Source organism: Raphanus sativus, unplaced genomic scaffold (genome assembly GCF_000801105.2).
Source record: "Raphanus sativus cultivar WK10039 unplaced genomic scaffold, ASM80110v3 Scaffold1699, whole genome shotgun sequence".
Lineage (NCBI taxonomy): Eukaryota > Viridiplantae > Streptophyta > Magnoliopsida > Brassicales > Brassicaceae > Raphanus > Raphanus sativus.
The window spans coordinates 9,134-19,796 of record NW_026617008.1 but is presented as its reverse complement, the minus strand read 5'-3'; the positions used below and the strand labels follow the sequence as shown (position 1 = coordinate 19,796).

At 37.8% G+C, this 10,663-nt stretch overlaps 1 protein-coding gene across 2 annotated transcripts; it reads left to right on the top strand.

The window, feature by feature from the left end:
- The first annotated feature begins 249 nt into the window (after positions 1–249).
- Positions 250–7,146, top strand: LOC108847570 (uncharacterized). 2 transcript variants are annotated; one of them, XM_018620845.2, is made up of 9 exons: positions 250–539; positions 818–3,687; positions 3,803–3,991; positions 4,410–5,706; positions 5,790–6,196; positions 6,277–6,399; positions 6,489–6,622; positions 6,696–6,787; positions 6,871–7,146. In XM_018620845.2, exons 1-9 carry the CDS (start codon positions 332–334, stop codon positions 6,900–6,902), a joined length of 5,352 nt encoding a protein of 1,783 aa, XP_018476347.2. In that variant the 5' UTR covers positions 250–331; the 3' UTR covers positions 6,903–7,146. The 2 variants fall into 2 exon arrangements, with proteins under 2 accessions (XP_018476347.2, XP_018476346.2); XM_018620844.2 differs by having other exon boundaries at positions 6,268–6,399.
- The last annotated feature ends 3,517 nt before the right edge of the window (positions 7,147–10,663 follow it).

Here is a 10,663-nt window from a genome sequence, read left to right as displayed (position 1 = left end):
GAGAGACATCCATTTGAACTGATGATCGAATCTTATAGCCTGTGACGATCACTCCGGCGAGTGTGTAGAAGACAGATCATGAATAAAGGATAGACCCGAACGACGTCGTGTAAAAGTACACTTTACGACACCGTTTTATTTGGAGTTAAAACGCACAGTTTTGAGTTCTCGCGAGGGTTTATTTTTTTTTTTATTTTTTTTCGTAGTGGTGGTTAAAAATAATTTAAAAAAAGGAGAAATGGAATCCTTATCCCCAAAATTTTGAAATTCGAATCCGCGCTACTAGGTCTCTCTCACTCGATCTATCCCTGGAGGGTTTAGGTCGTCGGCGATGTTTTCCGGCAGGGATAATCCGACGGCGAATGCGAACATGCAGAATCTCTTCGCTCAGATCTTTGAGAGGGAGAGGCGAATCGTCGAGCAGGTCAAGCAACAAGTAGATCTCTTTGACCACCATTTAGCCTCCAAGTGCCTTCTCGCCGGAGTCTCCCCTCCTCCGTGGCTCTGGTCTCCCTCGTCTCTACCTTCCGAAACTTCCGGTACTGCTTCCTTCGTTGCTCGATTTCTCTCGCAGCAATGTCAATTTCACTGTTCCCTAGTGTTGGTTAGTGTGGGATTGATGCTGCGAAGTTGTTTGGTACTTAAAAATCGAAAATGATTGATGCTTATTAGCGTAATTTGATGTTTAATTACAAGATTATAAAATGATGTTAGGGTTCCTGAGCATTATTTGTTATATATGTATTCCAGAGATGGTTTTAAGTGAAGAGTTTCTGTTTCGTTCTTCTTATTCTGATGTTTGTTTACATGTGTACAGAGTTGAATAAGATCATCTCGGGGCTCTTATTTCCTCAATCCAGACATTCCATCATTTGTCCTCCTACCGGCCGTTTCTTTCAGTATCAGCGGCCCGTCAGTTTTCTAGCTGACAGTGTAGGCATGACATCTGTGGTAGATAACACTTCGGAAGAGCACTTGTTTGAAGAAGAAGAACATCAACACCACCTCTCGCACAACTTAGTCCGACGCGTTTCAGATCACTCTCACGAACAGGATGCTGGTACTGCATTTCCTAGAGATGCCCATGAGGAGGAACCGTTGCCAGAAAGTGTCTCAATTGATTGCAGAGAGAATCAAAGTTGTCCGTCGCGTGGACACAGTCAGAATCAGAGAGTTGAAAATGGTACATCTCCTGGACGTAGCCAAGGGAAGATGGTTCTTAAAAGTGTCTCGAGTACTGGTTGTGAGCGGGAACCATCGACTCTCGGATATTGTCAAGATGAAACCGAACCAAACACTTGCGTTGACCCTGGACTACCAGTACCGCTTGATAAGATTCAGAGATCGAAGTCACGTCAGAAAGATTTTGAGCGTCGAAGTAGTGCCAAAGCTTCCAGAAGCCGTTCAAACCGTAGAAATGAGCTCAAACCTTCTCCAGGTGGAGATATAGGCCTTGGGATTGCTTCTTTAAGGTCCGACAGTGTTAGGGAAATAAATTTATTTAAGCATGATGAGAATGATGAAGGTTGTCCCGACGAAGAAGAGGACAGCAATTCTCAAGGTAAAGGAGGGGATCAGTGTATTAAGTTTATCTTATCTACAGAGTCTTCAACCCCACACCAGAAAATGGTTCCTTTGCAAATAGCTACCAGTGGAGATACTTCTGCTTCTATTGTACCAAAATCTCTACTCGAGTCTGGTCATGTGAGTGAAATGAATGTATTACAGACCATTGAGACAATTGATGAGGTGCCTGTTAAAGTGGATGATACCCAACGCAGAAGTTGCAATGAAACAGCTTATCTCGATGGAGGTACAAGATCTAAAAGCTCAAGCCATGAAAGATCCAAGAGGGAACATCAAAAGTCTAGCAACTTTGTTTCGGGTAGCATTCCGTCAAGAAATTCAGATCCTTCTCACCGGGCAGATGATAGAGTAGAATTACCCCAGGTAATACCTCTCACTAATGAAGATCCTATGGTGACAGATGCTGGAACGAGAATCTTTAAGTCTGAAATCAAAACAAGATCCAGCAGCAATGCACGGACAAATGAATCAGAGGCTGAGCATTCAGGCTCTGTTAAGTCTTCTTCAGTTGACCTGGAGCCAAGACATTCAATTTCATTACTGCAAGGTGGTGATGCAGAGAAGTCACTGATTCCCTCGATCACTGATGTTGAAGGTTTGTTGGTTGAAAATATTGCCAGCAACGATCAAGCAAAAGAAAAGGGTGAAGGTGTAAAAGAGTCACTGATTCCCTCTACAATCGGTGTTGCAGATAGTATATCTCGAGGAAAGAGATTCGAGACCGAGCATTCAGGCTCTGTCGAGTCCTCTTCAGTTGTCGTGGAACCAAGAGATTCAATTTCATTAGTGCAAGCCTGCGAAGTAAATGAATCGCTGATTCCCTCTACTGCTCGTGTTGAAAGATTAGTAGTTGAAGATATTACTAGCGACGATCAACCAAAAGAAAAGGGTGCATGTGTAAAGGAGCCACTGATTCCGTCGACTATTGATGTTGAAGGTTTAGTACTTGAACATTTCACCGAGGACGATCAATTAAAAGGAAAGGGTGGATGTGTTGAAAGTAACAGATGTTCAAGTGCTGGAAGAGTCAGCCTAACGGGTCTATCCACAGATGAGACGACACTTGTGAGTGCAACTGAAAACAATATACCCAAGACCGAGCTTTTGGGCATTGTTGGGTCCTCTTACTCATTAATCCAATCAGACGATAGAAGTGTATTGTTGAAACCCGTAACTGTTACTGGTGAAGCTTTATCAGTGGAGGAAGATAACACCGGTGAATCAACGGAAGTTAGCAGTATCTCAAGGTCTAGAAGTTTAAGCCAAACTGACATCACGGTAGTTGAGCAAGTGGTGGTTGAATCTATTCTTCAGGAAAGCGGTGCTCCAGAAGGCTTGATTGACCATTCTCAAAAACGGGATATTAGTTGTATGTCCAAGGAAGTACAGTCACAGGGTTCATTGACCAAAGAGGGGAGTAACCAATGCCATGTAATATTAAGTAAGCCAAGAAGCTCGGCCATTGAAGAGGAATCAGCAAATGAATACAAGGCTCTATCTGTTGGATCTGATCGTAAATTGGCTGACGAACAGCTTGAAGTTAGAGCAGGAAACTCATCACCGAGAACCCTTGATCTCCCTGCTCCTGTGAAGCCTGAATCACCCTCCTCTGATGATAATGGAGAACGCAGCTTTAGTGACATTCCAATGAATAGTCGAGAAAAATCTACAATGGAGAAGGCCCCAGCATCTGCCGCAAGGGTGTCAGATGTTCCATCTCTCACTGATTCTGAAGTTAATTTCTTGGCAGTCAATGCCATAAATGACATTGAAGATAATAATGGTTTGAAGAAAGAAATGGTATCAGAAATGGAATCGCCTGCAAGCCATACTGGCTCGAGAGTCGGAGGAAATGAACATCCAGAGTCAAATACATTCGCTGGTCAGCTAGATGCATCGAAAAAGAGACCTCAATTTGAAACATCCGCTGACGAAGGTGTTTCCCCAGATGATAAGAATACAGCATTTGCAGAAACAGGTGAATCTCATTGTCAGGAGGGCTCTATACAGAAAATTATTTGCTCTAGTTCCCAGCTGCAGAATAAGCGGAGAAGAACCCTTGAGAAACTAACTAGTAGAGAGCCTTCGTCAAGCCCAGGGGTGAATGTTCTTTCCTATGTCTTTGGAAAGTTCAATATATAAGAGTTTTAAACCACTCTGTCCTTCCAAATGTAACTAAAGTGTTTTTTTAATCTTGGGGTTTTATATATTGCAGGGACACATTCTGGACTCAGATTCTGTTAGGGAAGCAGTACATCGTTGTGAGGAAGCCGCATGTCACGACCTCAATCACTATGATGTCGAATTACAGAAGATAATTGGATCTACACCTACAGATCACTATGAAGTTGAGTTACAAAAGATGATTGGATCTGCATCGTCATCTGAACTACGTTTTGAAGAGGTATGTGCTGTATTTCTCATGCTTCTTAAGTTTGTCTTATAAATAGTAGAGTATTTCTCTCTTGAATATGTGTCCTAGTGTAGCCGCTCAATTTAGAAATATATCTTCAATCCTTGCTCTAAAGGGAAATCGACAATTATACTTGACCTGGAAATATCAATCTAAACTTAAGTGCCGTAGTATCAAGCAGATGCACATGTGTATATAAAGCTATTAACCATAAAAATTATCGGCAAAAATCTGAAATCCTAATCAATATCTCAGCTTATCCGTGCTCATTATTGTGTGTCTTTGTTTGTATGACTTTATTAATTGTCTGCCAAGAGATGAAACTACAGTACAGCTCAAGCTGATAGTTTGAATAATGTTTTCTCGTGTTCTGTATGATGTGTCATTAACTGAATACAGATATTTGCAGGGTTACTTATTCAAGGAAGCTGGATTGATGAGTCCTACCTCGCTTTCGTTCAGACCAGAACAGCTAAGTGCAGAGAGGAGTCAAATTGCTCCAAATCATGGATTTAAAACAGAAAATATGGACTTTTTGCCATTTGTTGGAGAAACCTCTCACCTATTCGCTAGTGGCGTCCGCAGTTCAGATTATTCTCCTTGTTCATCTCCCTTTGGTTTGACAGGCGCAGACGATGGCAGCCCCCCTGTTTTGGAGGGCTTTATTGTCCAAACCGATGATGAAAGTCAAAGAGATTCCAAAAACCAGATAACACATGACAGCTTCCAACTTCCAAAAACTACAGCAGAAAGTGCAACCATCATAGAGACAATTCGCAAGTCTGCTTGCAGTACCACTCCATCATTACATCTGGCTAAAACATTTAAGTTCAAGGGAAAACTGGACTTGGATCAGTCCGTTTCAACTGAGCTGCTTGATGGCATGTTTTTCAGTCAGAATCTGGAGGATAGCTCTGTCTTGGATAAGTTGGGTATTAACCATGACTATACAGGAAATTTGTACACTGACTATGCTGGCTCAACTGCTGATGCTAGGTATCCTCGTATGTCTCCAAATGGGAAGTTGTGGTATAGAAGTTTGCAAAAGTCTGCTAGTTCAGAGAAGCAGGGCAGTCTGACACCAGACCTACCTTGCATTAGCGAAGAGAATGAGAACGTGGATGAGGAGCCTGAAAACTTATGCGCCAACTCTCCAAAGTCTATGAGGTCAGAGAAGCGAGGAAGTTTAATTCCGGACCTTCCTTGCATAGATGAAGAGAAGGAAAAAGAAGATGAGATACCAGAACCTGTTAAGGAGGTATCTGATTCCAAAAGTGGGAGTGTCTCTGCCGAAAGTGAACCTCTTGCTGATACTGATGCTGATGAAGACCCTAGGAAACTTCTTCCATCTGTCTCTAACGCTAAGGTCCCTGTTGATAGACAGAGCCTAGATTCTGTCAATACCGCGTTTAGCTTTTCTGCTACGTGCAACAACAGTGTCAAAAGTAAAGCAGAAAGGAAGAAGGGTGGTAGCCGAAGATTCACTGGTAAAGGTAAAGAGAATCAAGGTGGAGCAGGCGCTGGAAGAAATCTTAGACCGCCTAGTAGCAGGTTCAGCAAGACTAAGTTGTCTTGTAACTCGAATTTGACATCTCTAGGGCCGCGATTACCAGATAAAGAACCTAGGCACAACAACATCGTTTCAAACATCACTTCGTTCGTTCCACTTGTTCAGCAACAAAAAGCGGCAGCTGCAATAATTACAGGTAATTGTTTTCTTTGTCATTGTCTAGTAAACCGTCTAGCAATACTTAGTTGTATGAACTAACCCTGTCTATGTTTCCCCTAGGCAAGAGGGATGTCAAGGTAAAGGCCCTAGAAGCAGCTGAGGCTTCAAGAAGGATGGCTGAACAAAAAGAAAATGAACGTAAGATGAAGAAAGAAGCTATGAAGCTTGAGCGGGCAAGGCTGGAACAAGAAAATCTGAGAAAGCAGGAGATGGAGAAGAAAAAGAAAGAAGAAGAGCAAAAGAAAAAGGAAGCGGAGATGGCTTGGAAGCAGGAGATGGAAAAGAAAAAGAAAGAAGAAGAGCGGAAGAGAAAAGAATTTGAAATGGCGGATAAGAAGAGGCAGAGGGAAGAAGACAAGAAGTTGAAGGAAGCTAAAAGACAGCGAGTTGCAGAAATGCAGAGACAACAAAAAGAGGCTACTGAGAAACTACAAGCTGAAAAAGAACTGAAAAGAAAGGCTACTATGGTAAGACTAAGACCCCTCTTCTTGTTTGTGATGGTAGGAGTTTTACTGAATATAAGAAACTGACATTTTAGGATGCGAAGATAAAAGCACTGAAGGAACTGAAAGAAGAGCAAGGTAATGCTAGGATCCGTGCAGTAAGATCAAAGAGTAATTCCAGCGACGATATCAATGCATCAAGATCCTCGAGAGAGGATGATCTCAAGGTACAAGTTTCTTTCTCATCTTTTAGAGGCTTGGAGTTCTTTAGAGATGAGACCGAAATCTCGATACGTAACAGTACTTATGCTTATAGGTGATAAGCAACATAGGGAAAATGTCTGAAGAGTCATACGACATATCTCCATACAAATGCTCAGACGACGAAGATGAAGAGGAAGACGACAATGACGACCTGTCAAACCACAAATTCGTTCCTTCTTGGGCCAGGTTTTGTTTCTTAGTTGCTTCTGTCATTCTTTAATGTTCAGTCATTAGTCACTAAAGCGTTTTGTTTATACAGCAAGAGCAATATACTTATCAGTGTCAATTCCCAACAAAACCGTGATCCCGATATTACTTTCCCTGCAAAAAGTTCCCGCAGTATAACCCAAGGTAAAATCTCTCGATTACTACACTTGAACACAATTAAAATAAGTTTCGTAGTTTTAATCCATAATATTTCTCGAAATGTGCAGTTCTTTTGCCGAGAAAGTTCCGAACCAAGTAGCATAAACTACGAGGAGCCAAACTAAGATTCTCGGAGACAGTAAAACTCTGTGTTTCAAGTTCCTTAGTAGCTTGAGCTTCAAGTCATAGAGTAGTTTGTGAATACACTCTCTTTGTGCTTAACCTATTGTAGCAAATGATCCCTATTATGATATTCGAATCTCTCGAGAAGGTTCATGTTTTGCTTTTGTAAGGATTAGTGAACGGATGTAATGTAATACTTAATTTCATCCCATTGGCGTGCACATTCAGTCTAACGCTTGAATATCATTTGATTTGTACAACTTGTGACCTTCGGTTCAATGAGTTATCTCAAAATTTATACATAACCTTGACAATGTATGGAGAAGAAGCTGAATGCCTTGCAAACTGTAACAAGAAGAGATAACATCAAAACAAGCTTAAATACTTTATCCCTTTCCCTCAGCTAAAGCATTAACACCGTTCGTTCTAAAGCCTTACGCTTGTTACTCCCTCTCCACATCCAGCAGTTTCATCACCGTGAAGTGCTGGATGTGCAGAGGAGCCAGCTAAAAAGCTCATTGAGCTTTGTCTATTTCACTGTATGCATCCAACGTCGCTTCTCTAATTAGCAAATGAAGTATGCAACATAGTTATACTTTTGTTTCATTGGCAGTTCTTGATGTGAGTGCCAACCGGTTCCAGAAGCTTAAGCACCTGAACTTATGCTATTATGCAGAGCAAGACAAGTAAGACAGTGATGCATCGTCTTCACTGGCTCTTTTCCCTGACAAATACAACTCAAAAACCATACCAAAAATATCTGTATTAGTTGAGTTTCTGTCAAGTCCAGGTGTGTTTACAACTGCTGTCTTACTCCACTTGTGTTAAAAAGATATTTATTTGTTGGCTCTTTCTTTCACCTTTTGTTTTTGGTTTTTTTCTCTTTACTAAAGCAGGAAGAGGAACAAACTCTGAATAATAAATAGCTGGAGATGTGTTGGCAATTCATGTGCCTAATTCACCTGTAAATCAGTCAGATAGTGATGCATGGAAAATGGGTAGTGAAATGCAGAGCCATGGAGGTCCTTCTTCTCTGTTTGTGTTTTTGAGGAATCTTTTGATGTAAACGTTGTCAGAATGGAGACAAACTGGTTTGTTGTGTTGGGATAGTGTCTGATGGATCTTGCTTGATGCAGACAGAATCTTGCAGTACCACTCGTGAGCCTGTAACACAAATATTATTATAATTATTATTGTGCATTGTCAATGTGTTGATTGTCTGTTAGCCTTCTAACGATTTTTATTACGTTTATACTAATTTGCTTTTATAATCAATCAAAGTTATACAAAAATTGGTTGCACGCATCAGGAATTTTAAAGAAATGGCAGCTATTACTCAGCAAAATAATTATGAAATTTTACCAAATCTGTATGTTAGAATAGTCTTATGAATAAGCTTATGCAGCTAGAAATATGCAATAAAACTAAAACAGCTAGTGGATTAAGATATAGTTTGGTAAAATTGGTGGATGATGAGTGATGGTGGCGGCTGATGACGTTTTAGATTATAGTTTTGTGAAATAACAATGTTTGTTAGGAAAAAAGGTATTATATACTCATTTCCATTTAAATTAACATTATTCATAGTTCATTAAACAAATAGGCCACTTGATGAATTATAATTGCAAAAAGCAACCTAAACTAGTGTCATGATTTTGACAAAATCGTTTAAGACATCTTTTAAAACTGATTATATTCGAAATACAGGAAAAGGTTAGCCAATTGATTTTGTTCTTTGGCAAAATGCTTACGGTATCCATATCATTTTGAAAAAGAAAAATCAACATAATGAGAATTATTAGTATAAAAATACACTTAGTATTTAACCCTAACTTTTCCTAAATAATTACAGCTTGTGCCACTAGATTTAAAATAAATAATTAATTCAAATTACAGTTACTATATTAATCATTTAGATTTGCCTAGATTTTGTGGAGAGTTTATTACCAAAAACGTGATTAGTAGATATGTTTTCTTAATTATCTTTCCTAAAATCAAACATAATTAATTCGAAATATAACCTTACAAAATAAAATTTCCAATTTTTATGTGTTTAAATACAAATCGGTTATATGGAAATAACTAATCAAACATGATTCTTTTGAAATCAAACATTTCACTTTCAAACATTAATATTACCCTAATTTTAAAACTATTTATTTTTAAGTGTTGTATATTCCTCATTTATTTCCAATATAAAGTAATTCGAAAGACATATTAAATTGAAAAGATAAAAAAAAATTCCATAAGATATTTGGTTTAGAAACATAAATGTATTAGTATATACAAGCATATTAAAAGGTTAAATTTATAAGCAAATACAATATAAAAGTGATCAATATAATTAAAAAAAAATTAAATTTATTAAGATGTAATTTTAGTTAGTGCAGCATCTAACAAAAATATTAACAACCAACACATTTAAAATATATATAATATATCTATAAATCATAATTTTATAACAATATTATCTATTACAAATTTTAAAAAACACCCGGACGGACGCACGGGTACGGAATCAAAATAATTATATGGAACCATCACCTATCTTATTTGTAGTTTTTGGTTCAATCTAACAATACACCTAATCGTGAAAAATCAAATACACTTCAATCAAGAAACTCAAAACTTTATGCCAAAATTTGCAGTAAAAATTAGTAGATTTATCATTTGAGTGAAAACTTCAGTATATTTTTCTTGATTGTTTAGAAAGAACTCGCAAGGTAAAAAGTCGGCACCACAAAAAGATAAGGATAGAGATACATAAATTTTTTTGTTAAAAAAAAGATACAGAAATTTATAAAGAAATGAGAAAACTCGGTAAAAGAAAAATATGTTTCTATCTTTTTTCCGGGGAAAAAATAATATATGGGCTTAGATTCTGGTATAAGGTCCACAATAGACGTTTCTTATGTAACTGTAAAATATAATGTACCAAATTTTTAACCATAACAAAATGGCTCAATTTATTTACTTAAATTAGGCTTGCTAAATTAAATTTGCAAAAATATATACTTATTTTGAAAGTTTATTTTTGGTAACTTTGTTTCATTATTATTTTATGTTTCTGTCTAAATAATATATTTGTTTTATAAAATCTCATAATAAAATTTGAATTTTATAATCAATTTTAAATCACAATATTTATAGTAAAATTTAATACAACCCACATATATACGTAAAACTCTAATATTTTACACTTTAATGTTTAATTTTCCAAACGAAATGAATAAAAACAAACTAAAAAATATTATAGTTTATAAATGAGCGCTAAATAAGTTGAACAAGACACACCAATATCAAAAGTCAATAACGTATGAATCTATAACAAGAAGATAAATATACGAGTATCTTTTTTTTAACAAAAAAAATTATGTATCTCTATCCTTATCTTTTTGTGGTGCCGACTTTTTACTTTGCGAGTTCTTTCTAAACAATCAAGAAAAAATAAATATACGTTGTTAAAAGTGAAATATATAATTTTGAAGAACAAACACCCGCACGGGAGTGCGGGTAAAAAGCTAGTTAATATTAAAGCTACAAGACAAAACAAAGCCAGCAAAGTCACTTGCTTTGCATCGGTCGGAACCAACATGTTAGCGCTCAATTAACAGCCGTTAGCCCAGCTCAAGGTTCCGTTTATAAACCAAAAAAGCGTCACGAAACTTGGACTAACTCCGTTTATATAAACCGTCACAGACATCGCATCGAGAAGGCAGAGTAAGGATAAAACTCATA

Coding starts and splice junctions, on each gene's coding strand:
- LOC108847570 (XM_018620844.2), top strand. CDS start 332: ATGTTTTCCGGCAGGGATAATCCGACGGCGAATGCGAACATGCAGAAT. Junction 540..817: donor TCTACCTTCCGAAACTTCCG/GTACTGCTTCCT, acceptor ACATGTGTACAG/AGTTGAATAAGATCATCTCG. Junction 6,400..6,488: donor CGAGAGAGGATGATCTCAAG/GTACAAGTTTCT, acceptor TTATGCTTATAG/GTGATAAGCAACATAGGGAA.